This window comes from Fusarium mangiferae (assembly GCF_900044065.1).
Source record: "Fusarium mangiferae strain MRC7560 genome assembly, contig: FMAN_scaffold002, whole genome shotgun sequence".
NCBI classification, from domain to species: domain Eukaryota; kingdom Fungi; phylum Ascomycota; class Sordariomycetes; order Hypocreales; family Nectriaceae; genus Fusarium; species Fusarium mangiferae.
In genome coordinates this window covers 515,743-543,253 of record NW_024573922.1, presented here as the reverse complement: position 1 = coordinate 543,253, position 27,511 = coordinate 515,743, and the positions used below count along the sequence as shown (strand labels likewise).

The following is a 27,511-nucleotide window of genomic DNA, read 5'->3' as shown; positions in this document are numbered from 1 at the left end:
TGGAGAACAACATCTTGTTTTACATTTGCAACTTCACCACCATATCATCATCCACGCAATGGCTCAGGCCTACTCTGAAGTCGTCCCCGGCACCGTCCATCTGGTCGATGCTGGTCGCAGCGACGGCAATGACATTGAACTTGTCCCTCGTCCCAGCGACGACCCAGAGGATCCCCTCAATTGGAGCAGACGTCGCAAGCTCATATCCGCAGCCACGGTGTTCGTCTACACCCTTGGCGTTGGTCTACCCTCTACTCTTCAGTACTCTGTTCTTGTAGAGATCTCCCAAGACACAGGTATCTCTATCGCCGATTTGGTTCAAGGCACTGGTGTCATGTTCCTCTTTCTCGGATGGAGCTGTCTGTTCTGGCAGCCTATTGCCTTGACCTATGGAAGACGTGGTGTTTATCTCATTTCCACTATCGCCGCTGTCCCCTTGATGGTCTGGACTGCTTATTCGCGATCTGCTGGCGAGTGGTACGCTCATCGTATCCTCCTCGGCTTCTTCGTTTCACCTATCGAATCACTCCCAGAAGTCAGTATTCCTGACATTTTCTTCGCACACGAGAGAGGAACGTGGATGAGTTTATATGTCTTCGTTTTGTTCGGTTCCAATTTCTTAGCACCAGTGGTTGCTGGATTCTTCGCCGATGCGTACGGTTGGCGGTGGACCATGCACTTCGGCGCCATTTTCGCCACATTCAGCTTTGTTATCCTCTTCTTCTTTATGGAGGAAACGATCTATTTCCGCCCGACCTTTGAGGGTCTTGAGGACCGAGATGAACCGGTGAAGGGTCAGGCCGAGAACGATGTTGGCTCTACACAGAACAACCCCGAAAGACCTACAAAGAAGGAGGGTGCTGGCGCTATCGTTAACAGTGATCAGCTCCAAGGCACTGTGCACACAAAGAAGAGTCTCGCCACTCATCTCAAGCTCTTTGCTAGAAAGGACGGCCGACCAAGCAAAGCAAACATGTTCAAGTCCATGTTGGCTCCTCTTCCACTCATGGTCCTCTTCCCCAACGTCGCCTGGGCGGGGTTCATCTACGGCATTAACCTTTGTTGGTACAATGTCTTGAACGCCACTACTAGCCCCATCCTCAGCGCGTCGCCGTACAACTGGTCTACCAGCATGGTCGGCTTGATCTATGTGGGCCCCATTATCGGCGCTGTTCTTGGATGCCTATGGGCCGGTGTCATTGCTGATCGCCTTACTCTCTCCCTCGCTCGAAGAAACAATGGTGTACGAGAGCCTGAGCAGCGACTTTGGCCGTTGGCTTTATCTGCCTTCTTGTCTTGTGTCGGGCTCATTGTTTGGGGCGTTGGCGCTGACAACGACATCCACTGGGCTGGTCTGGCAATCGGATTGATGGTACTCACTTTCAGCTGTGTCACGGGCGGCTCAATCGCTTTGTCTTACAACGTCGATTGTTTCAAGGACATTAGCGGCGACACCACTACTTCTATCATTATTATTCGCAACACACTGGGCTTTGCCATCTCGTACGGAATCACGCCTTGGTATGTCAACATGGGTCTGCAGAATTGTTTCATTATGGCGGGCTTCCTCTCTCTTGGATGTACTAGCACCTTTTTGTTCATGATCTGGAAGGGCAAGAGTCTGCGGCGCCATGCTGCTCCGAGATATTGGGATCACGTTCAGAAAATGTTGCAGCACTAGGATCAACACTTGGGGGATAGTCGGAGTCATTCTCTTCTTTAGCTAGCTAGCAATCTTGAACCACCACTTATTTAATAAACCAGCTTATCCTTATCAGTCCCGAATATTCTCACTATGTTCTCGAACCCTGCCTCTCGATCATCAGCTCCACTGGCCTTCTCCGCTTCCAAGATGTTCTGACGACTCTTCAAAAGTTCGATTGCAACATCACGCCACTGCACTTCGGACTTCTCGTGCTTCATATTGGGCATTAGCTCCAACTCCAGCTTAGTGGCTACAAGCTGTCCATTTCGCTTTCTGAATTGGCCATCAATAATGACAGCATCAATGTCAGAGGGAGCGGAGTGCAGAATGATGGCACCGATCGGATCTTCCTCTGCAGCACAGATCATCGCAGGGCTCAACGTATCCCAGATGACAAGATCAGCAATCTTGCCCTCCTCCAAAGATCCAATTTGATCGCCCATCTTGATTGCTCTTGCGCCTCCAATTGTGCCAAGCTGGAATGCATCTTGAGTAAAAACTTGAACTTTGGCAGGGATCTTGCCTGCTTCGTGGATTCGGCCATTGCGACGAGCACGTTCAGCCTGGAGACCAACCTTCATCTGGGCGACGATGCTGCCTGTGTTGTTGCTATGGCAGTCAATGCCGAGGGAGCTAATTGACTTGGCGCTTTCCTGAAAGCACACGGGCCAGCCATGACCCATTTGCAGCTCAGTGTCAGGAGTCGAGGAGATTGATGCTCCGACTCTTTGTAGTTTCTGTGCGTCCGAGTCGTTCAAGGGAGTTGCGTGAGAAAGAAGAATATCCTTCTCCAGAAGTCCATAGCTCTCAAGTAAGTCTACGGTTGAGCCCGCTGTAGTGCACTCGCATTAGTAAGAGGACATATGGAGAGGACAGGATGCATGTGAACTTACGGAGAAGACTTGGGACATAGTGAGAAGTTATGGTCTTGATGCCCAAGCCACGGACTTGGTTGAAAATGTTGACAACTACATCCTTTGGAAGGTAGAAGGAGTCGAATGCGAAGCCCATCGTCACCCGACCATTAGAGAACGGGCCGTTTTTACACAGTGAGGTTAATTGTTCGAAAAGCCAAGATGGAAGCAACTGTTCCTCCATTTCGAAAGGCTTCCAGGTCTTGACCCTTCCGGTAGGGCAGTAACAGTAGATAGACCTAATACCAGACGAGATTGTTGCTGAAAGGGCTGCATTGTCTGAGGTCGCGATCAGTTACAAGGGTTTGCGTAGATATCATCACAGGATACTCACTGTGCTCGGGAGTGTATGAGATATGGGCGTGATCAACGATTGTAGTCGTCCCTGCCTCGAGGGCTTCAAGGCACCCACCGAGCTGGCCCCAGAACACATCTTCAGGCTTGTAGCTATGTGACGCCATGTTTCCTGGTACATGTAGTTTGAGTAACTCGTCTCCTGAGTTGATCAGATATCACAAACCTGGTACCATGTACTCCAATAGCGAATGATCAGCGTGCCGTCCTTTGAGCTGAGTCTGCCAAACATGGTGGTGAGTGTCGACAAATCCCGGTGAAATAATCTTTGCCGAGCAATCAATGACCTCAGTTGACTCGGATGGGGGATAGATATGCGGTGCGATACGAGCAATTTTGTTGCCCTCGATCAGCAACGAATGGTTCTTGAGCGGAATGACATGATCATCTCCTGGACCCTTTGGAACAAGGAGAGTAGCGTTTTGCAGCAGAATAGACTGGTATGAAGGCATCCTTACCTTTGCTCGTCTGTTTGGAAAAAGTCAAAGAAGTGAAGCAGTGACCTTGATCGGTTCTTAAGGCAAGTCTTGTAGACTCGGACTTATATGCCGTCACTGCCGAGAACAAAGAATGAAGCCACAACCGCATTCTTGGATGAGGGGGTATCACTGCCATGTGGCCCGTGGGTAACGCCCATTCAGTGTTTGCCAATAACGAGGCGTTCTGATTCGCTTCCAGCATCATTCGCTTAGCATAACCAACAACTCGCAGCACCACCAACAAAGACACCGATTTAGCCTTCAAATAACAATATCACGTCAGCCACCGTTCTAGAAACCCTTTCCCACGGATGGTTGGCTGCTTCGCATCGATGACTCAATGTGGGTTCTAGTGAAGTAGGGATTGGATACAAGATTAGAGAGACAACTCCTACCATTGTCGTTTACGTGCTAAATGCGTCACTGTCGGCAATAGTACTGCTCCGAGGTCCAGACTGTTTTGGTAGCCCAGGTCCTCAAACTGCTGATTGCTTACAAACCTTATACGTCGGGATGCGCTGAAATGCCGGAGGATTCAGAACCTCGTTGTTTTAGCCCTTGTTATAAATCAGCTAACGTTATCTTGGGACGCTCTTAGATGCTACAATATAAACACCGTCAGAACCATCCTTTTACTGAGTCCAATCAGCCAAATGTAGAGCGTTGGTAGTTCTAAAGCTTAACTAAAGAGACAAATGCATTACAGAGGTTTTGTTCCATAGATAAACGCCACCGACTATTTCAATACATATTGCGTGTAAACCTGACAAGTATTTGCGAGTTCTTCAGATTGCTTGTCATTTTCTTCAGAGTTTAGTTAGACAAGATGTTGTTTACGTGAGAGTTGCCATTGACATAACTGTTTTGCGCCAAAGTGTTTGCATGGGAGCAAGGGGCTTGATTATAGTGATTGATTAGCGTATGACTCAGCATACAACGGGGGGCTTGGTGTAGGGGGATCACGTTCGCTTTGCATTGTTTCGAATGCCTGCGAAAGGTCGGGGGTTCAAATCCCTCAGCCTCCATTTTTGCGTTTCATACAAGCTGGAACAGATAAACAGATCTGGTGTCTTTTGCAGTTTCATGAATTGGCACTTTGCATTCTCCGTCCTTGCTTATCGCAATAGACAATTGGACTGGTTCCTCGCTTGTGGTTAGTAGTGCAGGCATTATTGAATCATCTTGTTAATTTTCACTCTCCGACAATTCACCCGATCCAAGGAAGCAGTAACGTTGAGAAGTGCTTTTCGTTATTTTTTCTATTTAGCCCTAAGTGCTTTTCGCTAGATTTGCTCTCACTTTGTAGGTGGCTACGTCTTTGGGTTATTAAAGCGCTGCCTACAACTATGAATGGAAGGACACGGAAATGCTTGATAAACTACTTCGGGGCCAACAAAAAGAACAGGAAACGCAAAAGTAAACTCCGATGGAGGGAGTCGAACCCTCCTCGCCGCGGAACTATTTCGAAATGAAAACGCGGAATGATAACCGATACACCACACCGGATGTTTAGATGTTCGTCGGTCAGTTTGTTCCACTCCATATTGGCAGACTGGGCCTCGTCAAAGGTTACTAAGCTCTTTCAAGCAGTGGGTGTCACTCCTGGATTTACAATTTGTCCTTCCATATATGCTGGTATCTCATTTTCCACTTTGTTTTACATCGGGCTCTCCTCAAGTGGGTGTGATGAATCATCACTCATTCCGTTCTGTTGTGCCACCGCTAGCTCAATCAACCACAAAATCCTCCAGCCAGAACCCGAACCTTTCGACAAATCAGCACCTATTAATGCTGCATGACTTATGCATTTCAAATATTTCCGTCATACAAGACCCTACTCATCTGTAGTCAGTTCGCCGAGCCAAACCGCTGGCTGCAAATGTCAAGCTCCAGGGTATGGTCATGATAGCCGCCAACAAGGGTCGCTCCTTAGCGTTATGGGGCACAGTTGCTGATCGCCAACTCCAGCACAAAAGTTCATTCAACGAAATTGCTGGTTATTTAAGTCGAGTAAGCCCTACCACTATGAGCCAAATAAACCCTTTGTCAAACCTCGGGATAATGCAGAAAATGGATCAGGGGTCTAACGCCAACCGTCGCCACTCCCGAAGCTGCATCTATAATCCCTGCTCCGTAAGGCTTAAATTACAACATCGGGACCGAAAAAACATAGATTTATCTTCCGGGACCGAGAAGATGCCTTTCCAACTGGGTTTCAAACTGGGGGCTAAAATCGCAAGGATCGGCCCGGGGGAGCAGCAGCACGGCCACATGTTTTACATGCCATGACTGGCTGGAGAACGATCGTAGGTTAATTGAAACGACTCCATTCCCACTGTAATTTGATGTGCATCTCCAAAGTCCCAAGACTTCGGTCCCGAAGTAAGGGACCAGCGCCGTGAAGATGAGAAAGATCGCCGAGGCCAGCAAGTAAACAAGATTTATACCTGTGAGAACCTGCACAGCATGGGCAAGAGCCTGTCAATTCGGTACAGCTTCCTTTCGTCTGTCATTTATCATTTGCCTTCTGATCATTAGTCCATTCGCAATGAAGGGATCCTCACTTGTTCTGTCCAGCACTCTCCTGAGTTGCGCCAACGCTCTTCAACTCCATAAGCGCCACAATCCATCTATCGTTTCAGTCAACTTTGAGAAACGAACAAAAGATGTCTTCCCCAGCCACGAGAAAAGAGACAGCGATGCCGTCGTCGAGATGAAGGTCGACCAGCAAGGCTTCCTCTACTGGGCCAACTTCACCATCGGAAACCCGCCGCAAAGGCTTTCTGCGGAAATTGACACTGGGAGCTCCGACTAGCTTGTTCTCACTAATCAGATCAAGACTTGCAAGAAAAAGGACTGCCAGGGTGGTATTTTCAACCCGGAAAAGTCAGAAACTTTCGAGTGGAGCGACGAGCAGGTGTCTGGTAGTTTCGGTAGTGGCGAAAGCTGGGAGGGTGAATATGCTAACGATACATTTACGCTTGGCTCATCCACTTTGAACTCTTTCCAGTTTGTTGGCGTGACTGAATTCAATGCCACCACCGCTGGCATCTTTAGCATCTTCGGCGTCGGTATCTACAGTCTGGAACATGCTGACATAAAATACCCAACCTTCCTTATGCTCTGGCCAATGCAGGAGAGATCAACACTCCCGCATTCAGCTTATGGCTCAATAACGAGACGCATGGAGAGTTTCTATTTGGTGGCGTTAACAAAGCCAAGTATACAGGCCCCCTCGTCACCTATCCTGTTGCGGCCGACAACACATTTGACGTGCGGGATAGAGCCCTGGTGGTCATGACAGGCTTCGGGACAACCTCTGATGGCAAGACTTCAGAGCTTAACTTTAAAGCTCGACCCGTACTACTCGACTCGGGAACTATACAGAGTAGACTAAGTCTTAACATGACCTTGCATCTGATTAAGACCATGAAAATCTCCATGGATGAGAAATTGGGTGCTGTAGCGCCTTGCAACACTAGCCGGAAGGAAACGCTGGATTTCACGTTCGGCGACCTGACTCTGAGCGTACCCCTTGCAAACTTCCTCTCACCAACCCCAGTCAAGAGCGGTGTCGATGGTGTTGCGTACTGCAAAGTCGTCTATTACGAAGATTCCACTAGCATTGTCCTAGGTGACGATTTCCTTCGAGGTGTTTATGTTGTTTACGACTGGGGCAACATGGAGATCTCTCTAGCTCAATACAACCCTGAGAAGGTTGAAGACGACATTCACGAAATTGTACGAGATGTACCTGGGGCTTCTACCGCCACTGGTATCCCCACAATGTATTTGAAGTACAATCAGCCTGCGGAATCTGCGGGTACTGAGATCCCAACTGAGTTGCCGACGATTACTGCAACTCATCTCAGCACAGCGACTGGATCTGGTACAGGTTCGGCGGAAGCTTCGTCGACTGCGGCTGAGGCTAGTGACAATGAGGACAATGGAGCGACGGGTGGCCTGCTAACTAAATTGATGTACATAATGCTGCTTGCTTTTATCTTCAACGTTGTATTAACCGCACAGTAATGGCTGGGAATTTAATCACTCTGATTTGATGCTAAATAGACTTTGCTATCAATTTGTTAACATGATTTTTATCACAAATGTCGTCGAATGGGTTAGGCGTCATGGAATGATGCGATCCGTCGAGAGGTCAATAATCACTTGCAGCTTCGATCATCTTCGGAATTATTGTATGCAAAATATTGAATTACAAAGGCCACTCTAGATTGTCAACTTTATCGCCAAGGCCGGCAAAGTTGAGAGAGAAGATGGTACAGGGCTGGCCGAGATCAGCGCCACAACCATACCGCTGGGTTCATCAAAAGTCCACTAATCCAGGAACCTTGTCCCACTAACTGCCGTCGCCACCCGCAACTGTGACATTCCTTCTTGATAAGGCAAACAAATCGCATCGGGACCGAACATCTTGGAGACACTAATATCGGGACCGAGCAAATGGCGTAGTAGTTAAGTTTCATAGCTGGAAGGGTAGAGATCGGCCCGACGGGCAAAAAGTATGATCACGCTGGGGATCGAACCCAGAATCTTCTGATTCGTAGTCAGACGCCTTGCCATTGGGCCACGCGACCGTTGCTGTTTGATGAATGAAGCCGTCGCCAGCCAGGGCTCATCATCGCCAGCCCCGACTTCCAGTAAGTTCTACTTGCCCAACCAGGAAACATTCAGAGAAGAGTTATGATCTGAACCTATGATGTTTCGGTATAGCTCGGGTCTTCTGGCTTGTCTATACCGAAATCCGCCTGCCAATTGAAGCTTGTCTTTGCTGCAAGTCGCAATAGCCATATCCTCTCCAAGCACAGAGCACTCACTCAAAATATCCCCGAATGGATCAAGAATCATGGAGCACCCGTTCTTCAACTGATCGTCATCCATACCAATAGGATTTGAGAATACGACGTAGACTGCATTGTCGTAGGCTCTTGCTGGTAGCCATTTCATCAGCCATAGCCTGCCTTTAAGACCGCTGAACTCAGCCCGCAGAGAAGTCGGATCTTCGTGTCGAGCAATCCACAGCGATGGATCCACGAAGCCAGCGCCTGGACGAGTTGACGGAGTGCACATTGTTACGTGCGGCATGAATATGATCTCTGCACCGAGAAGAGCTGTAGCCCGAACGTTTTCGACGACGTTATTATCATAGCATACCAGAATACCACATTTCCAACCAAGAAGGTCAAAAACCACATATTCATTCCCAGGACTTAGATGAGGACTGATGAAGGGGTGCAGTTTGCGAAACTTGGCTACAAAGCCTCTGGTGCTGTCGACACAGATATAGGTATTGTAAATGCGGCCATTTTCATCTCTCTCGAAGAGGCCTGCCAGGATAGCAATACCGAGCTCACGAGCTGTTTGAACCAAAGAGCCAGTGCTTGGACCAGTAGGGACCTCTTCGGCAAGATCAAGGAGTTCTTCTTTAGAGCGGCGGCTAGCGAAGGTGTAGCCGGTAACCGAGCATTCATGAAATGCAACAACTTTGCATCCGCGATTTGCCGCATCGCTTGCCATTCGGTGGATGATAGCCAAGTTTTTATCTTTGCTTCCAGACCAGTTCTCGAACTGAACTGAAGCGACCTTAAGTTGCAACATAGTTTATGGCGGTCTGTTTAGCAGGGCTTGATATGCCGACTTCTTCAACCAGAATGTACGACCGTTGATTACAGAAGTTATATTAATTATACAAAGTTCAGATTGCGTCTAATTGGGCTACTGCTCTTACCCGTGCCTACAAGGCCGTTGTTACGTTACCTGAGGTCGCTCGAAGCGACCATACCATTACTAAACATCTGTAAATGAAGCCAATACAGTAACGTTACACTTGTTTGTGGTACAGGGCGGTGGATGATATGTATGCAAGCCCAGTGGACACTTCAAGCAGCTACCGTATAAGCAGTCCCAATCAAGCTGAGGCGCGCCCTACGGGTGAGTCATCGGACCACAAGCTTGAAAGAGCCAAGGATTCGAAATCAGTTGTTAGATAGCAGAGTAGCAGTATACTCTGTGTTTAGAGGAAGATCGTGTTTAGAAAGAGACGCTTTTTAATCAACATTATTTCTGAGCTTATATGTATACTGACGACAAAACTTGGCAAGGCAGCTATGGACAGCTTGAAGTCACGCGGGATGACAGTTAAGCCGATTGGCTTGTTGCTTGTGCGCATACACGAGATCCCTTTTGCAGCTAGATAGAGTCTCTACAGCATATTTTGATTGGCCGAGAAAAGACGTTCTTTGCACGTCGATCGTTGCCTCGTTCGCCCTTAAAAGGATCTTGGCCCATAATCATCGGTATACCTGAACCCAGACCATTCAGCATGTCTATTTTTAGAGCATCGACGACGCCTGCAGAAGGTACTAAAAGCAAACTCTATAAGCCTTATGAGGTTGATCGAACTAGGGCTCAAAGTGTAGAATCGTATCATTCAGATGGCGTGGCGCCCAATAAACAAGATAATTCGCCACTGAAGATCAAGGGATAAGCCTCGTTGTCTGTACCTTGCAGAACGACAGACGTGGCTGAAAGGAAGAGGGGTTTTGAGTGCAGAGTGTGCCGGCTAATGGTTGCTTGAAGTATTCCAAGGGTGTAAGAAAACTTGAGACTCAAGAAGAGGATACTAAAATAAACTTGGTAAAGAGCTCCCTAAGCTCAGGCTAGAGGTGTCTAAGTATTTTCGGCACTTTAGGATAGATATCCTAGCAATTCTTTCCTCCCTTAGATATTTCAACAGTTATGTGACACGGACTCTATTTCACTGGTGGCGTGTCGAGTGTCATGGCCGTGTCCGTGACAACATGATGTCGAATTTGCGCATAAATATCTATTGCCTTTCCTGACTGCACAATCAATTACTCAATATTCATCTTCATAGAGTTGACAATTATTGAATCTATGTCACAAGACATTAATTTATCAGTTGCAACTTCATGGCCCTGTATGCGGCGATATCCTTTCATCGTTGACCCCGCGCATCTGGAATGCTACATAAGCCACTTGGGTCCAGATCCGGAAGCCACCACGGCCCTGATCAAGCTAACATCCCTGAAAACAAATCTCACTGTGATAAAGATCGATATTTGCATGCTCGAACCGTCATCGTCTCACAGATCGAAGCCATACTCGTTGCACACGCGCCACCATGCCTGGAACTTGCCTTGTACAATCCCTAAAAGAGGCAATTCGATGCAAAAAGGGCGTTAGGTTTCGGGATCTCTGCGCCACAAAGACAGATATGTAATCTACCCCTTGCATAAGAATGATGATCGCGCTCCCAGGAACGAATTTTTTGTTTTGTTTTGTTTGGACGACGTTTCGTTGCCAAATGCTACGATGCTCGTATCTCGAGTATTATATGCTCTTACATTATGCTTGATACCTGCTGGGGGCGTAGCCCAGCCTAATGAGCTCGATGGACGCGCCGTCGACCCTTTGGCAGGAACATCTGAGTGTGCGGTCAGTATGAATGACTTGTTTGAACTAATCTCGAGCTGACTAGTGTAGAGGACATGTTTCACCAAGACGAACGACACGGAAGCTTTTCAAGGCAGCCAAACAGAGGAACTATGCCAAGACAAACCACTTTATCATAATGTCGAAATCTGTGTAAAGCACGTTTGTAATTTCACTGAGATACTGGGTAAACGACGTCAACCTGCAGGTGGTGGCTTCAATATCGAGGGCTGACGCAATAGCTAGACTTCAAGAACAGAACGTCACGCGCATGCGACTGGCCGATCACCGACCGTCGACAAGAAATCCGAATCAGCTGCTTGACGATAGGCATTTTGGCTATGGTCTTCTTTACTATGAGAGCCATCTCAAAGATAATTGGATTCGTGCCATATGGGCACGACGATAGCCTCATACTGGCAGCTCTGGTACGTGATGTAATCAAACTTCTGTGACCCTACCCCTGACAGTTGAACAGCCATTTATTATCGCATTTAATATTTTCTGCCAAGTCCGTAAGTGTTGACCTTCTGACCAGGTATTTATACAATGCTGACAAAAGCTTTGCTCCCAAAGTTACTTCAAATGGACTCGGACTCGATATTTGGTTTGTGGAAGAAGATAACATTCGCATCTTTCTCATCGTACGTGATCATGACATCCCGGCGTGTACAGTTTAGTTCTAATGAATCCAGCTGATCTTCGCTTCCGAACTCTCATACGCTACGTCGCTCGCTCTCGTAAAGCTATCGATCTTAGCCTTTTTCCTTCGGATATTCCCCGACCAACGATTCCGCATCATTGTTCGATGGACCACCATCTTCATTCTTGTTATGTGCCCTCTATATCTTGCACTCATCCTCGCTCAACGACGGCCCCTCGATCTGTTTTGGAATGGATGGAGGGACAAAAATCCACGAGGTGTTATGTTGAGTGGAAATCTGATAGGGATAACTCATGGTGCATGGAACGTTGCTTTGGACATTTGGATGATGATTCTTCCAATGACTCAACTGCTCAAAATCGGAATCAAGCTAAAGAAGAAGATTGGGGTTATCGCTATGTTCGGAGTAGGCCTATTGTAAGTTGTCAAGTGTCCGCGCAGTAATATTCGTCCTGACCTGTATGGTATAGTCTCACGATCGTCAGTTCCGTTCGTATCCCGAGCCTGATAGTGTTTTCAACGTCACGAAACATAACTGGTAAGAAAGTCATTCTTCAATGTGCTGAAATATACTAACTGATGACGCAGCCGATTCAGTCGGGATAATAATCTGGTCAAACATCGAGATTTGCGTAGGCATGATGGTAGCATGCATGCCTGGAGCACGCCAATTCGTGCGAGACATTGTACTTCGATTGAAACGAAGACACCAGTCCGATGGGTCTAGCACTGAGGATATATTTATTGAGAGAACGATAGAGACGATCCAGACTGATGCAGACGACACAGTCACGAGTTCTATAGTGAGACCAGAGGTAGCGCTCCTGTCAAAATGACAACGAATTGCTGGCTGCCATCACCGATATGGAGGCCATGACGATTAATGAAAAGAAACACATCCTCAATTAATTCCTATCAGCCTATTATGATTGCCCATTGCAGATACAGACGAGCAGTGCTTATGATTGCTCACGGTGGTTGACAACAACCGAAGCGTTTCCCTTCTCCTTGCCTCCCATCTCCTCAACATCTCCAGTCAAATCCTCAGGCTTATAGTTGCCAAACTTGCGAAGAGCAATACCTTCATTGAACATGCGATCAATCTGCTCCAAAGACTTACCCTTGCACTCAGGAACGCAGAAGACAACAAAGACAATAGCCAAAGCCAAAATACCAGCGAAAACGAATCCAACCTTGGACCCAAGACCGGCGTATTGAGGATATAGCATATATGGGATGCTGAAGCTGACGAGAAAGTTGGCTACGACGTTGACGATGGAGGCCGTTCGCTGGGAAGCGTCACGAAGCCGAAGCGCGGGAATTTCGGTGGTGATGACGTAGTTGAGAGGTGCGAAGGCGAAAGTGAAGCCGGATCCGAAGAGGGTGAGCATTGCTACGATGCCTGATTTGATACCGAAGGATGGGTTGGGAACTGTGCCGAGAGCGCCCATGGTGATGATGGCGCAGAACATCCAGCCAGCGCTCGTCAACAGAAGAGGGCTAGAAGAATTAGTGGTATGCAACAACGGATGGATAAAAGAGACTTACCGGCGACCAGCTCTATCAACCAGATAAAGACCAGCAAAGGCTGAGCAGAGGTTGACAATTGCGTTGACGATGGTCATAGTGAAAGGGTTGACAGTTCCAATATCTCGAATGAAGATGGCGCCGTATGTAGAGGCAAAAGCTTGGCCGGTAGCTTGCTGAAAGAAGTTCATAGCCACCACAATCGCAGTACGCTTCAGATTCTTTCCCTGGAAAAGTTCGAGGTAGTTGCCCTGCTCAGGTTCGTGTTCCAAGGCGTATTGAAGAGCAGCAAAGCTCTCGTCGATCTCGGCTTCGGTCTCTTTGCCCTCTCGTAGTTTTCCAAGGGCGGCGCGAGCTTCCTCGGTTCGGTCTTTGGTGAGTAGCCATCGGGGGGACTATAATTGGTCAGTATGGGAATATAAGTCTTTCCTCTGGGTTACTTACCTCTGGGATAAAGAAGATGGCGCACATGACGACAACGGGGATAATGAAGAAGAGGCCGAAGGGGATGCGGAAAGAGAGGTTGCCAGAGAGCGTACTTGTTCCTCGACAGACGCATGCCACAATGAGAGTTCCAGACTATCTTTTGTCAGCTTATGTGATTGAAGCTCTCTCAGTGAAACTCACCATCAAGCTGAACTGGTATGAGCCAACTGCAAAGCCACGAATCTCTCTGGGCATGATCTCGGATTGGTAGACGGGGACGACAGCAAGCTCCATGCCAATGTAAATATCTATTGATATGTGTTAGCTATATTCATCAGCTAGGCGGATTGTGTAGCACTCACAGTTGAGGATTCTCGTGGCCATGATCTGATGCTTGCTCGTCGATGTAACAGCCATGATAGCTGGAACCAGCGCCCAAGCACTCATGACGAACATACACCACCGTCGTCCCCATCGCTCGCTTACAAGACTACCAATAATGACACCAGCTCCGAAACCAATGTAGTTCAAGCTGTTGAAGAGAGACAACCATGATGGTGGAATGGCATACTTGCCCTTCTCAGCATCCCACTCGCCGAACTGCGCCTGAAAGGCTTCCATGGCCTGCGTATTGTTGTAAGCAGCATTGTCAAAACCATAGTTGAAGGTTGACACGGCGATGACTGCGAAGGCAATCGCCAGGTGGCGATTGAAGTGTTGAAGGATTCTGTTCTTGGACAACATTGTGTCTAACTCTCAGATATGAGTAATGGTTGATTGGAGTTGAATTGATTGTGAAGATCTTGACCGGGATGATGCTGTGCTGATATACCCAGCCACTTTACCCCAGAGAAACTCTCCCCGCAAAGCTTTACTATCACGCGTCGACCCGGCGTCAAGGTAACGCCTGTTCGAGACCTGCAGAGTCTGCTAGCCTGGTCACTCTCCTGATTTCCCCAGGCGAGGTCTGGGGTAAGTGGAGCTCCGAAGGGTTAGTGCATTTCCGGGCTCGGATGTCGGGCGGAAAGATTTCTGTTGCTAAGAATTTGGGGTAGACCTCGATTCTTCTCTTCCGCCCGACTTCCTTTCCTCATCCTGGTCTGAACTGTTCGGATGAAATTCGCAATGGAGCCAAGAAATGGATCCCGTATGCGAAATCGCAAGACATCCGAGATATGTGCTCAATGTCGGAACCGCAAGGTATGCGACAGCTCCGATAATGAACGTCGGCTAATGAATTGACTGCAGGTGAGATGCGATGGCGATCCCAAAGGCTGTAACAATTGCAAGAGGCTCAAGTTCAATTGCTCTCTTCTGACAACAGACTCCGACAACGCGCTAGAGATACTAGAAAGACGACGCGTATCTAGGGCGTGTATACCTTGTCGCGATCGCAAGCTGAAGTGCTCTGGCCAGAGACCGACGTGTTCAAGATGTTCGGATCGAGGAACTCTTTGCCACTACCCTTCAGCCGCAAGGGCTAACAGTCATGACGCTGGCCCGTTGCCTGGTGGTGAACCCTCGATTACAGCGGGCAGCACCCCATCAGCCCCAGAATCCGACCACCGTGAATTTCAGCACTCACAGGCTCAAAGACAACCAAGTCGTCAGCTTTGGTCGGGCTCGATGCCAACACCAGCACAGATTTCACAATGGTGAGTCATAACATTATTGCTACTCGCACTTGCAAGGCTGATTGGAAACAGGGACCTAGGAATAGACAAACAAACCGTCAAGCAACACATCGATGCCTACTTCGACCTAATACACCCGATACCATGTTACAGTTTTCTCCATAGAGCAACCCTGTTACAATCGTGGTCAAAAAACGAGCTAAATCCGTGCGTGCTATCCGCGATATGCGGGATCACATCGCGGTTCATCAATCCAGGCAGCTCCGAACATAGAGCGATGGCAAAGAGATGGATCGAAGATGCAGAGTCGCACCTGCTCAGACGAGTTGCCCAGCCTCGGCTATCAGATATCGAAGCATGGCTTCTCGTTACACTAGACCACTACCTCTCGCAGCGCGTCAGCAAGATGCTCGTCTCGATGGCTCTAACATCGAGGCTCGCCTACATCCTTAGACTGAACCATGAAGATCCACGCCAGAAGTTTCTAATGCAAGAGCGTCGCCGACGACTGATGTGGGCCATCTATATCATGGACTCGTTGTACTCGAGTGGGAAGACGGAGTTCACAGCATGTACTCCAGAGACTCTCCACATCCGGCTGCCATGCGCAGAAAAGTCGTTTTCCATGGATGCTCCAGTAATAACAGTGCCGCTGCACTCGAGTTCTCATGAAGATACATCCAATATTGGTCTGCTTGGCTACTGTATTCGTGTTTTGGATATTCGCAATCGCGTGCAAAGGTCAGTGCCTAGATCTACGACTCAATACTCTCGTCTAACTTTGACTTAGACTTACCCTTACGATCACGAATCACCGAGAGCCTATCGATCAGTGCCTGCTCGCAGTAGAGTCGATCGAAAACGAATTGCGCCAATTTTCAGCTAGTTTGCCCGCACGATACCATTGGGACCCAGCAGCCTTCTCTCTGCGGGCCTTTTCGCCTTCGCGTACCCCCTTTCTGATGCTGCATGCTTGGTGGCATCAGACACATTGCGACCTCTTCCGCTTCACCATTCCTGGCTTCCGAGAAGGTCTACCGACAGCTGAGATATTACAGCTGTCACCAGAATACACCTCAGCATGTCGCGAAAAGTGCCTGTACCACGCCATATCCGTTTCCAAGATCCTTGAGGTACCTAAGTCAGTTGGTGGATCGGAGCTGATCAGTGATCCTTCAATCGCGATGTGCGCTTTCCATTCTGCGAGGATAATCTCAAGACTTGGACAGTACCCTATGGGCGACATGCCACAGACGGAGCTTGTCGCTCGATTGACGGCTTGTGCTGAGGCCTTGGAAGAACAGGCAGTGATCCTTCCCACAACTGCGATCTTGAAGAAGGGCATTTGCGATCTGGTAAATGATGCCCAGCGCGACCGCCACGGGCCTTACGCATGCCCTTCAATATGGGAGGAGGAAGAGTCAGAGAGCTACAATACAACTGGAGCTTCTAGAGATATTAGTGGCTCCGGGGCCAGAGAAGTCTTTTCCAAGCACAGCGTCACCGAAACGGTTCAGAACCTTCAATTTCAACCCGGAGAGCAAGGCGAGTGTGAAGACCATGGAAACTCTGGGCAAGCACCTTCAGAAATGACATTTGGGAATGAAGCAGGGCCTGCATCGACGGCGAACTTTATCTCTATGAGCATCTCGCCGCTGCCTGAGCCAGTCACTCAGGACCAAACAGATTTTGGCCTTTACCTCGGGGAGTCTGAGCCTCACTTGGACAGCATATTTAATTTTGGGCTCCACGGGCAGTATGGCTCTGGGCAGCCTGATGTTTTCATGGATTCATTCTGGCCTCTTGCAGATACAGATTGGACCATGCCAGATGTTGGTAGTATGTAACAATACGATTCGTGCTATTATTTGGAACAAATACTTATATGTATATTGTATAAATACACTTGTTGAAACTATGCACCGTTCCAATACATATCCTTCTCCACCTTGAAGCTCACTTCCAAATTGCCACTTGAGCTCCTGACAGAAGCGATGTATGCTCCCGATTCGCAAAACCAGCTATTCGCCGTAACATCCCAAACCGCTGTGCTGTACTTGTCTAAAGGCATAAACGCCGTCGCTTCGTGACCCGGCTCCAAGAAGACCTTCTGGAAGCCTACAAGTGTTCGCACCGGGCGATGAAATCTCGACTTCTGGCCTGACTTTATCGCATCGTAAGAGACGTAAAGCATCACAACTTCGGCTCCAGCCATCTTGCCGGTGTTCTTCACCTCAACGCGTACGCCATCATCGGCCACTCGGATATTATATGTTGAGAATGTTGTGAAGCTTAGACCGTGGCTAGATACTGTTAGCGGTAGGTGACAAAAGCTCGTGGAGTCGACTTGCCCGAATTCGAAAGCTGGCTCAATGCCTCGAGCATCGAACCAGCGATGCCCAACAAAAACATCCTCAGAATAATATGTCCTTCCGTTGTCGTTTCCGAAACTTAAGAAGGTCGGACCATCTTGGAGTTTGCTCGGGAATGTGATAGGCAACTTGCCACTGGGATTGGCCCTCCCAAAGATAATGTCGGCTACTGCATTTCCTGCTTCATTCCCCCCATACCAGCTATGTAAGATAGCCCTTGCTTTGTGCCGCCATGGCATCTCAATCGGGTTTCCTGCTTGAGTCACCACTATAGCATTCGGCTGAACCTCGAGCACCGCTGAGACGAGGTCATCCACATGCGGTGGTAGACTCATAGACTCTCTGTCCTTGCCCTCCTTCTCCAAGTCTGCATTGAGGCCGACTACAACGAAAGTGTGTTTACACTTCTTCGCAGCTGTGACAGCACGTCTAATGCCTTCCTCTGGATCCAGCTTCAAACAACCACCCAGACGGCATGCTCCACCTGGTATAGGAATGAAGGAGCCGCCTGTTGTTATAGAAGTCGATGCACTGCCAGCCTCAACGCGCAGTCGATATGTCTGACTTGCCTTCATCTCATATGTCCCACGTTCTTCCCTAGATCCATGACCGAAAAACATCCCAGCATGGGTCTGTGAAGTCGTGTTGTCGATGACCAGATGTTCGTCTATATAAAGCCTTGATACTCCATAACTAGCGAGACCAAACTCATAAGTACCCTCTATATCTGGCTTGTAGTAAGCTGTCATGGACATATAAAACTTCTCGCCCTTCTCTGGGTGATCATAGTCCATTAGCTGATACGTTGTGTCTGGTATGCTTTGATGGTCAAATGGCTTCCTTGTTTGCCACGCTGACTCTGGCTCGTTGAAAAAAGAGATCGAGGCACCTGGCTTCCCATTCTCATTCGTGACGTGGTCACCCGTGAAGTATGGTAGCAAGACGTGGCCGAATACTCCAGGTTCAAAATGCACCTTTGTATTGGATGGAAGTTGGTCGCTGATTCCTTGGAAGACAGAGCTAGTGTAATATGGTCGTAGATTCGCACTGCCCCCACCACATGCTGCGGCAAGCTTAGCGTTCGGACCAATGATAGCGACATCCTCACAGTCTGCAGGATTGATGGGCAAAATGTTGTCTGAGTTCTTTAGTAGTACGATACTCTCCGTCGCGAGTTTTCTGTTTAGCGCTCTGTCCTCTGGTGAGTCACGAGTGGACTCTTTCTTCAATACTCGAGCTGAAGCTGTGCTATTGACCAGCTCGAGAACCTTTCTTGCTCGCTCGTCTATCGTCTTGCGACTGACTTTGCCTGAAACGACTGCGACCAAGGCCTTCTCAGCGCGATGTCTTGAGGGACCTGGCATCTCAATATCCACACCCGCATTGAGTGCATCAGTGCAACCATAAGTGCCGTACCTAGACTGTCAGTTTCCCGCCATAAGATTAGCAGTGGACTACTTACCAGTCACTCATGACCAGACCGTCAAACCCCCAATCGCTTCGTAATATGTCTTTCAGTAGCTTCGTGCTTTCTGACACGTGTACGCCGTTGACCTTGTTATACGAAGACATAACAATCTTGGGTTTGGCATCCCTAACTGCCATCTGGAAAGGTTTGAGGTAGACTTCTCGCAATGCCCTCTCTGACATGCAGATATCCGTGGACATCTTGGCCGTTTCTTGATCATTGGCCACAAAGTGCTTCAAAGCCGCTGCAGTACCTCTGCTTTGAACTCCACGAATAATTGCTGTTGCTAACATACCACTAAGATGTGGATCTTCAGAGAAGCTCTCAAACCCGCGACCATTAAGGGGTCCCCGGACCAGATTCACGGTAGGGCCTAACCAAACATGTGCACCTTTCGCGTCACATTCTCTGGATAGCAGTTGACCGGCGGAATAGAGAAGATCGGGGTTCCAGGTCGCACCTAGTCCAGTCCCACAGGGGATACATAATGCTGGAACGGGGTTGAAGAACCTCCCTCCGCGGGCACCGTTGGGCCCATCAGTGCATTTTACTGATGAGATGCCATGAGATGGTATAGCTTGAGAATGCCAAAAGTCGGATCCTGTGGGTTATGAGTAATGGTTTACTGAGTGGTAGGCCAATGGTAACATACCAGACAGAAGAGAAATCTTCTCAGCAAGAGTCAAAGACGCTAGTGTTGACTCAACATCAATGGGCTGTCTTTGGAGAATGTGCATTTTGTCGGATGATTGCAAGGCTAGAACAAGACAAAGACGATAAAGCTCGAGGCATGAATACTCGTCATTTCACTGGAGGCAATAGACCCAAGTCTTTCATGTTTTGCTCCTTGATGAAAACGGCCAAGCGTACGGAGTAGCTGACTCGCGGATCTGCTGGTCTCGGATGTCGGGCGGAGCGCTGCAGTGAACGGTTCCCCGAGTTCTCTCGCCAAAACGTAGCCAATCATGGAGTACTCCATAGTTTAGTGGCTCTTTAATGATGATCTTAGGCGAAGCTGACTTCGTGGGCTATCCGAGATTACCTTGTAAAGCCGGCAATATTACGCATGGCGGAAGACAACCACGAATATTCCGTTTTGCTGGATAGCAAGAATGTTTATCAATTTCGCAATGAAAAAAGCTCTTTATATGTAATCCTTATGATGTTCCGAACCCTTACAAAGTAAACAAATTGATGCCATCGCCTGACTCACGAAGCTTCTTATTAGCCTTCTGCAAGCTAAATCTCATAAACACACAAGTCGCGACCGAAAGCGCCGAAAAGGCCATCATGAGTAGATTGGCTTTGATGTAGCGCGGTCCATCACTAGCAGGGAAGAAATACGGACTCCAGATATTACCAAGCTGGCTGAGAAGATTGATGATAGCAGTGGCGCAAGCACGCTTCTCAGGCGTCTGGTTGAGGGTTGAGCTAGCCCAACTGAAGACCATGGCGTTGGATGAGAAACAGCCGCAGATGTAAAGGAAGGCAGCTGCATATCTTGCGGCGTTGTTAAGCGTGGCAACGGAAATGATGAAGCCGATGCAGGCGACTGCTTGGGGAATAGCGATGTGGTAGCCTCGGTTCTTGCGACGATCGCTGGACCATGCTGTTGCGAAGGCAGTGGCCGTGGCGATGAGATAAGGAGGGGCAGTCAGAATGAGCGTAAGAGTTGTGTTGCCGAGCTTGAATCCCTTGACGATAGTGGGGAAGAAGCTGTTAAAGCCGTACGCACTATGGTTAGCCGTGAGCATGATGACCTATTCATTGTTAGCATTCTAGCGTGACCTCTTACAAGAATGAAACTTACAAAGACCCAGGTTCGAAGATCCTTGACAGCCATCATCAAACCCGCAAAGACACCGTGATCTGCATCTGGAAGAGAGACACGGTCTCTGTTGATACGCTCCACAGCAACTTTCTGCTCATCATCTGAGAGAAGCCACTTCATGGCTCCAGTCCTTTGTCCCGGGAAGTCTGGAAGCACGAAGAAGGCGATAATAGCCGCCATGAAACTTCCAGCACCTTCAATAATGAACAGCCATTGCCAACCAGCCATGCCCCTAACGCCCTCCAGCCCTGAAAGAACACCTGCGGCAATGAGTCCTGAGAAGGCGGTGGCGAGGAGAACACCGGAGTATAGAATCGCGGTTCGAAGGGCAAGCTCCTTGCGAGGGTACCAGCAGCTGAGCAGGAACATGGCACCTGTTCTTCGAGTCAGTCTATGTTCTTGCATTACACAGGGAGAGGGAACATGCCTGGGAAGAAAGGTGCTTCTGCGATACCGAGAAAGAATCGGATGACGATCAAATGAGTGTAGGTACCAGCACCCGCAGTAGCGGCAGACACAATGGACCACAAAGCAGTCCAGGCTGGGATGTACATCGACGGGCGGGTTCGAGTAAGGAGCATATTGCTAATACGAGTTAGCCTTTGAGCTTCGAACCAGAAGGAGCAGTTTTACCTGGGGAGTTGCATAAGCATGTATCCGACATTCAGGATGGACACTGCAACATTGAACTGATTGCCTTTGAGACCAAGGTCTTGTTCGAAGGTGCTGAGACGCGCTTGACTAAAGACGACAATCAGCGAACTGCTAAGTTTGATAAATGCTGGGTTAGAACCTACGCGATATTGTTTCTGTCGAGATAATTGAAGAAGTAAAGCAGCCAGACCATGGGCAGAAGAGTACAGTCCAACTTGCGGACCAGACTCTTCTCATTGGTATCGTACTGCTCATCTGTCATGCCAAGTCCGTTGCTAACCGCCTCTTCAGCCTTGACTGGCATCTCGTCGACGTGCTCTGACGAGAGGGAAAGATCCTGCTTCTGCTCAGTCATGGCGACAGTCATTCTGAACAAATATGGTACGAGAACTGTTTGGTTGAGTGGAAGTCTCTAAGCTAAGCTTTGCCGTGAGATTGATTGAAGTTATTTTGCGTGCACACGTCCATTCTTATATTGGTTTCGCCTCTTGCTAGTTCTCAGCTAAAGATTCTGATGCTGGACTTCCCCAGCCTGTTCCCCAAAGTTCATACCCCGCATTTCCCCAGACTCTACCATTGAATGTCTGGACTCGAGGAGCTGTCCGTGAGACGGAAGAGTCCTGCCACAGGAATTGACCAATAGGAACGTGCCCATTTCAAGTCTCCCCCACGGGGCGCAAGTAGCGCGTCTTTCACACTGCGGAACGCGGAGCTGTCCTCTCCACTCTGCATCAAAACATTCGAGCATCGACTTCTCAGCAGAGCGTTACAAGCCAAGCTCCTACTGGCTTTTCAATTTGCGGAAGTCGTCTATCATGTCATCTCAAGCCCGCGAGCTGCTACGCAAGTTTACATCATGCGACGTAAGGCAAACCCCGCAGGTACCCATTCCAGCTCTAACTCCCTGACCGTTTTCTAGATCGGAGATGCGTTGGTCAAGCTCAAGTATCCCAGAGGCGGCTTTCTGCAAGGCATAAAGTTGCAGTCTGTCGACTCGAAGACTCGTATCTTCGGCCCTGCTGTCACGGTCAAGATGGTTTTGACTCAATGGGAAGATAAGCCCAAGCTTGACACGCACTTCGTCGACCACAATGTGAAAGGTGGAGTCATATATATCCATCAGCCTCCTTCGGCAGTCTCTGCATGCTGGGGTGGCCTCATGTCCACCCGCGCCAAGTATCTAGGTGCGGAGGGCGTCGTCATCAGCGGAAGAATGAGAGACATAAACGAGCATAAAGAGATCGGGTTTCCTGTACATATTACTTCCTCATTCCTACTATGATTGAGCTAACCAGACGCAGGTATTTTCGCGAGGCCAGTCTATCTTGGGATCAAACACTTTCACCCGAGCCTCGGAGATCAATGTTCCAATTCAGGTCAGCCGTGACATGTGGGTTAACCCAGGCGACATCCTTGTTGGAGACGCTGATGGTGTTGTATCTGTACCTCCCTCTCTGATAGAACAAGTCGTGGCTTTGTGTCAGGAGCGAGCTGAGGTAGACGAGAAGATGTTTGCCGAGCTACGTAACGGTGCGGCGATGGGGGATTTGGTCCGTACTATTCGCAAGGATAAATAGACTTGATATACGAAGTTGACAAACCGTCGGTCAGAATAGGTGTTGATGGCTCTTTATTCTATGATATAGTAACCCTAAGGGTATGAAAATAAATGAACGATTGTAAAATGTGAAAATAAAGGTAGAATTTGACCTCAGATTTGCTCCGTCCTGCTATGAAACTTTCCATAAAATAATCTACAGACATTGTCTAACCAAATAATCTTTTTGGGTTATCAACCATCAGCATTTGCCATTCCTGATCTGACAGCCACTCCCTCAGACTCCACAGCCATGCCTCATCGTCGACCTCCAGAAACGGTGTCTCTTTCATAGCCTCTTCATGACTTCGTACCTTCATCCTCGGTGTATGCGGCCAGTCACTACCCCAAATGACCTGACGCGGGTTCGCATCTACAAGAGCTCGCACAAGAAACTTCAAATCGCTATATCTTGGACTCTGCTCAGAGACGCGATAGGGAGCGCTGAGCTTAACATAGAGAAGACCGTCTTTGACGAGCCGTAAGATGGGTGCGAATCCTGGCTGTTGAGTCGGGTCATGTCGGTATTGAGCTGGAAGCATACTCGGTGCCTTCAGCAGCCCGAAATGATCAGTGATGAGGGGCCGACCTGTTGGAGCCACGTCTTGTCTAACAAACGGCTCCAGCGTGTCCCAGAAGTCCGTGCGGATGGTTGTCATTGTGAGACTCCAAGGAAGAGATAAGCGAGTCACCCGTTCAAGGTACGCACGGAGAGTCTTCTTCTGGAGCTCCACATCTTCCATCGCGTTGTAATGATAGAGATTTACGCGGAGCCCGCAGATACCTGCAGCCTGCATATCTCGTATCTCATCGTCGGTAGTATTCTCTGGGTCAATGACACCAACGCCTGATGTACTTGACTTTCCAAGCTGGGTGACAAAAGTCTTGAGCGAAGTACAGTCATCGCCGTACGATAGACCATGGGTAAGCACGGAATTGGTGATCCCCAGCTTCTGTCGGAAGGTCTTGAAGGACTGGACTGTAGCGGCGGGGGGCGTCAAGTGGCGCGTTGGACTGTAAGAAAAGGTTGATGCTGGTAGAATGTTAATGAAGGTCTTCAGGGTATGATACCAAGAGAACATACGTTCGAAAATATGGTGGTGGGTATCCCAACCGCCATTGGGGAACAACTCATCTTTGGTGGACTTGGTGAGAACTTGGGTTGCCATATTTCTGCGTTGGGTTATACCAATCGCACGAAAGATCATTACTGGGAGAATAGAGATACTGCATCAGCTTACAGGCCCAGCCCGGTCCCTTCTGAGCTTTTTAGTCAATACTTGGGCCCATTTCTCCGGCAGGGCGTCGGTCATGGAACCATCCCGATCAACGGCGGCGGGCTTCGGAGCAGTCCATAACGGATCTAGCCCGATTAGACGCGCCCCGGAGCGCAACGGACTACTCCTCGTGTTGGTAAGCTCCACAGGAGTAACATCACAGGCTGCCGGTCAAATGATCGGTTGAGGGTCTAAGGTGGTCACCGAGTTTACGAGCATAGATCACGTCAAGTAAAATGGAAATCCGGCATCTCTAGTATTTTTGCTGCTGACGAAGCCTCCGATCCCTCATAACCCCTCACCATTCGGTTTTACTACCATTTACTGGTACGAAAGGCCTCTTGAACCACTGTACCTTCATTCTTGTCAAGTAAGATGTAGTCAATTGAAAGCCCTTCTATAGATGCTTCGTTGAATCTCCAAAAAGGCAAACATGCACATGGTATGCCTATATCCCATTAGCGTTCATTCTGGAAACAACTCCCGCCGTCGTCCTTACGGTCCAACCCGTAGAAAGCTCGGTACCCATCCTCGGAAGATCCAAGCAGGTCCTTCAGTCCGGAATGCCTCTTTTGCAGTAGCTACCATACCTGCTCCGGTTGTAGACGTGGAAGACATGGCTCTTGTTTTTAAAACATCAAGAGGATTGGTCACTGTTACCGCGATCACTGCTGCTAGAAACGCAGAAGTAGCCTGTACAGCCGGCGTTTCCTCTGCCTTTTGATAGTCGAGGATGCATTTTTTTATAATATCATAGCTTGCAAGCTGCCCTGCTGTTTGTGTCGCAGCGCGTGTGCAGTTGGGCAGCCATCCTCGCATATAAGCGCCAATACCTTCTTCCCTTGCCATTCGCAATATTCCGTCGCCGACATGTCGATAGTTGTGCCTTTCGTGAGATGGAAGGGACCCATCATGCTGCATTCTCACATTCAGAACATCGGCAAAGTTGCCCGCAATTCCACCCGCAAATCCGGAACACCACGCCGTGGTGAGAAGAAATTGGTTGCTGGGAGCAGGACCAGCCTTGGACTTTAGTTCCTCGTAGATGCCAAAGCGAATGCCCGAATACGTGAGTTGGCGCACCACGGATGCTGTCAGACCACTGTATAAGCCCGATACACCTTCATCACTAATGATGATCTTGACGGCCGAACCAAACGATGGGGCCACATTTACTGCACGTGTCTGCAAACGGACCTGCATACCAAAATCTAAGGTGAATCAATTGATGGGAATATGAATTATGAGGCGATTTACCTTGACTAGAATACTTGTGTTAGGTCCATTTAACGAGAAGAGGGCGTTGTACTGTACCGAGATCGAGAGGATGAGTGACGCAAGCGGCTAAGGCGCTGGCACTGCCGCCAAACCAGAATGGATATTTTATGTTGCTATCTAATGCATCGTCTTTGTCTGCTGAATGGTCGATCATCGTATCACGACCTCCAGTCTGCTGTATGTTCCTGTAAGCTCTCGATTCGTGAGGGTCAGTAAATGGTTCGTCCATCTCAAGAATGTTATCAAGTGAAGGATGAAAGTTTATATGAAGGTGAATTGCTCCCTATATCGCTTTTAAAAAGAAATCCATCGGAAATCGTGGTGCATGGGTTTTGGTCGGCGGATTGTCTGTTCGCCGATCAGCGGAGTACAAGAGTCGGCGACTGTTCATTTACAAGGATTTTCGTTCCGGGCAATCATAGTCAACTATGGGGCCTTTAAAGGTATCAATGCATCAAAATGATTAAGAAATATGCATAAAAGACTGATCAGGTTAATTTAGTCTAGTCATACTACTTCTGTCGGTCGTCAATTGTATCGAGGACAGTAGATGCTCCAAACCAGGTTTCCAATGTATGACCACATAACAGCCTCTATATATACGCGAAGATCCCGAGATAAACTCAGGTCGGCCTTCGTCTTTTCCACGATGCCACGGAACTGATCGACGCTCTGCATAATCTCACGTCGGCAAACCTCTTTCGCCTCTTCTTCCCCGATAGCACTCTCTTTCATGATGACCCAAACTGCATTGAAGACGTAGTCCTGCCCCATATCCTGTGCCGCCTTTCGTTCTTTCTCCCATGAGTAAAGGTCATTCGTCAAGCCAAGTGCGGCATATCCTGGCCTGGCTAGGCTCATGCATAGGTCGTATTCTTCGTCAGGGATTGTAAGACCCATACCAAAGGTTAACGACCCGTACCAGATCCTATTGCTATTAGCCGAATGCAGATCCCATCAATGTCTTGCGAGCATACTTACAGTTCACCTGCATCTATGACCCGAGCTGGAATGTACTCCTCCAAAGTCTCAAAAGGTGTCATTCTTGTTCGAGATGCTAACTGGACAAAGCTTGCCCATGCCTTCATCGTCGTAATAGCCCTTTGTTGATCTATAGCCATCATTTCTAGGAATATTTGTGCTTGGAGTCTTTTTTCAGGACGGCTTCGGGCAACGACGTCGAGCGCAGGGCTTACAAACGGCTGAAGAAAACTATCAAGATCTTTTGTCGGGTTCTTAAGTTCAAGCATTTCCATGTCATCTGTAAAGGATTAGTATATCCCCATCGACTAGCAAGGTAGGCTCAAACCGTCATAGAGAAACGCAAACTCATTTGCATACGAAACAACCTCAAGCCTTTCTGGGCGACATTCGGGAATGGTCACGCTAATGAAGCCGTACGGGTCGGCCAATCCGCCTTTGTATCCATGCACTGGACGTACGTAGTGTGTCCAGTCCTTCTGGGCTCGAAGTGCTCCATTGATTTCCTTGACTGAGTCCTTGTGCATTCGCAGAGGTATGCCATGATCCAAGTCATGTGTCTCATAGCGTGAGGCGTCGATTCCCTCAGAATAACAAAATTCCATGTCTCAAATACGAGAAATGTAGAGTTCTACTTAAATCTAATATCTTTTGCGTTCAGTAGCCACACTAAATAGTTGACATGAAACTGCCAAGTTTAGCCTGGTATTTTCATGGACAGTTATATCGCAGGCTCGAAATGGTCATTCAGCCGCTTATGCTTCCGGTATCAACCCTTTTTAAGGACATATCTCCGGCGCAGCGCTTAGATAAGGATAATCACCTCGATGGATCCTAGACTAGAGGAGGAAAGATCTGACAACTCGGGACCTTG

General features: G+C 48.5%; 13 protein-coding genes and 3 non-coding genes across 16 annotated transcripts; 6 read left to right on the top strand and 10 right to left on the bottom strand.

Moving 5' to 3' along the window:
• Positions 1-58: 58 nt before the first annotated feature.
• FMAN_06580 (uncharacterized protein) lies at positions 59-1,681 on the top strand (the record flags this gene model as incomplete). The annotated part of the gene is made up of 1 exon (XM_041826622.1): positions 59-1,681. The coding sequence occupies one exon, from the start codon at positions 59-61 to the stop codon at positions 1,679-1,681; it is 1,623 nt and encodes a 540-aa protein (XP_041677666.1).
• Positions 1,682-1,752: 71 nt separating this feature from the next.
• FMAN_06581 (related to cytosine deaminase and related metal-dependent hydrolases) lies at positions 1,753-3,425 on the bottom strand (the record flags this gene model as incomplete). The annotated part of the gene is made up of 4 exons (XM_041826621.1): positions 1,753-2,537; positions 2,599-2,898; positions 2,954-3,085; positions 3,140-3,425. 4 exons carry the CDS (start codon positions 3,423-3,425, stop codon positions 1,753-1,755), a joined length of 1,503 nt encoding a protein of 500 aa, XP_041677665.1.
• A 966-nt stretch (positions 3,426-4,391) lies between these two features.
• Positions 4,392-4,477, top strand: tRNA. The gene is given in 2 exon segments: positions 4,392-4,427; positions 4,442-4,477. It is a non-coding gene; the product is annotated as a tRNA-Ala (tRNA).
• Positions 4,478-4,873: 396 nt separating this feature from the next.
• On the bottom strand, positions 4,874-4,958 carry tRNA. Its single transcript is given in 2 exon segments — positions 4,874-4,908; positions 4,922-4,958. It is a non-coding gene; the product is annotated as a tRNA-Glu (tRNA).
• A 1,042-nt stretch (positions 4,959-6,000) lies between these two features.
• On the top strand, positions 6,001-7,484 carry FMAN_06582 (uncharacterized protein; the record flags this gene model as incomplete). The annotated part of the gene is made up of 3 exons (XM_041826618.1): positions 6,001-6,171; positions 6,292-6,532; positions 6,589-7,484. 3 exons carry the CDS (start codon positions 6,001-6,003, stop codon positions 7,482-7,484), a joined length of 1,308 nt encoding a protein of 435 aa, XP_041677664.1.
• Positions 7,485-7,978: 494 nt separating this feature from the next.
• Positions 7,979-8,050, bottom strand: tRNA. Its single transcript has one exon. It is a non-coding gene; the product is annotated as a tRNA-Arg (tRNA).
• Positions 8,051-8,120: 70 nt separating this feature from the next.
• On the bottom strand, positions 8,121-9,071 carry FMAN_06583 (uncharacterized protein; the record flags this gene model as incomplete). Its single annotated transcript, XM_041826617.1, has 1 exon — positions 8,121-9,071. One exon carries the CDS (start codon positions 9,069-9,071, stop codon positions 8,121-8,123), a length of 951 nt encoding a protein of 316 aa, XP_041677663.1.
• Positions 9,072-10,808: 1,737 nt separating this feature from the next.
• FMAN_06584 (uncharacterized protein) lies at positions 10,809-12,428 on the top strand (the record flags this gene model as incomplete). The annotated part of the gene is made up of 8 exons (XM_041826616.1): positions 10,809-10,931; positions 10,980-11,115; positions 11,175-11,356; positions 11,407-11,443; positions 11,505-11,572; positions 11,624-12,009; positions 12,063-12,130; positions 12,181-12,428. 8 exons carry the CDS (start codon positions 10,809-10,811, stop codon positions 12,426-12,428), a joined length of 1,248 nt encoding a protein of 415 aa, XP_041677662.1.
• A 123-nt stretch (positions 12,429-12,551) lies between these two features.
• On the bottom strand, positions 12,552-14,289 carry FMAN_06585 (related to RGT2-Sensor of high external glucose concentrations; the record flags this gene model as incomplete). Its single annotated transcript, XM_041826615.1, has 5 exons — positions 12,552-13,092; positions 13,141-13,514; positions 13,564-13,698; positions 13,747-13,853; positions 13,908-14,289. 5 exons carry the CDS (start codon positions 14,287-14,289, stop codon positions 12,552-12,554), a joined length of 1,539 nt encoding a protein of 512 aa, XP_041677661.1.
• Positions 14,290-14,658: 369 nt separating this feature from the next.
• Positions 14,659-17,026, top strand: FMAN_06586 (uncharacterized protein; the record flags this gene model as incomplete). The annotated part of the gene is made up of 4 exons (XM_041826614.1): positions 14,659-14,745; positions 14,794-15,200; positions 15,252-15,920; positions 15,970-17,026. 4 exons carry the CDS (start codon positions 14,659-14,661, stop codon positions 17,024-17,026), a joined length of 2,220 nt encoding a protein of 739 aa, XP_041677660.1.
• Positions 17,027-17,094: 68 nt separating this feature from the next.
• On the bottom strand, positions 17,095-19,756 carry FMAN_06587 (uncharacterized protein; the record flags this gene model as incomplete). The annotated part of the gene is made up of 4 exons (XM_041826613.1): positions 17,095-17,482; positions 17,531-18,967; positions 19,014-19,620; positions 19,672-19,756. The coding sequence occupies 4 exons, from the start codon at positions 19,754-19,756 to the stop codon at positions 17,095-17,097; spliced, it is 2,517 nt and encodes an 838-aa protein (XP_041677659.1).
• Positions 19,757-20,194: 438 nt separating this feature from the next.
• FMAN_06588 (uncharacterized protein) lies at positions 20,195-21,871 on the bottom strand (the record flags this gene model as incomplete). Its single annotated transcript, XM_041826612.1, has 5 exons — positions 20,195-20,779; positions 20,830-21,224; positions 21,278-21,435; positions 21,484-21,591; positions 21,648-21,871. 5 exons carry the CDS (start codon positions 21,869-21,871, stop codon positions 20,195-20,197), a joined length of 1,470 nt encoding a protein of 489 aa, XP_041677658.1.
• Positions 21,872-22,319: 448 nt separating this feature from the next.
• On the top strand, positions 22,320-23,081 carry FMAN_06589 (uncharacterized protein; the record flags this gene model as incomplete). The annotated part of the gene is made up of 3 exons (XM_041826611.1): positions 22,320-22,367; positions 22,424-22,756; positions 22,806-23,081. 3 exons carry the CDS (start codon positions 22,320-22,322, stop codon positions 23,079-23,081), a joined length of 657 nt encoding a protein of 218 aa, XP_041677657.1.
• Positions 23,082-23,271: 190 nt separating this feature from the next.
• FMAN_06590 (uncharacterized protein) lies at positions 23,272-24,270 on the bottom strand (the record flags this gene model as incomplete). The annotated part of the gene is made up of 2 exons (XM_041826610.1): positions 23,272-24,134; positions 24,186-24,270. The coding sequence occupies 2 exons, from the start codon at positions 24,268-24,270 to the stop codon at positions 23,272-23,274; spliced, it is 948 nt and encodes a 315-aa protein (XP_041677656.1).
• A 603-nt stretch (positions 24,271-24,873) lies between these two features.
• FMAN_06591 (uncharacterized protein) lies at positions 24,874-25,581 on the bottom strand (the record flags this gene model as incomplete). The annotated part of the gene is made up of 1 exon (XM_041826609.1): positions 24,874-25,581. The coding sequence occupies one exon, from the start codon at positions 25,579-25,581 to the stop codon at positions 24,874-24,876; it is 708 nt and encodes a 235-aa protein (XP_041677655.1).
• A 603-nt stretch (positions 25,582-26,184) lies between these two features.
• FMAN_06592 (uncharacterized protein) lies at positions 26,185-27,242 on the bottom strand (the record flags this gene model as incomplete). Its single annotated transcript, XM_041826607.1, has 3 exons — positions 26,185-26,584; positions 26,638-26,917; positions 26,966-27,242. 3 exons carry the CDS (start codon positions 27,240-27,242, stop codon positions 26,185-26,187), a joined length of 957 nt encoding a protein of 318 aa, XP_041677654.1.
• Between the last annotated feature and the right edge of the window lie 269 nt (positions 27,243-27,511).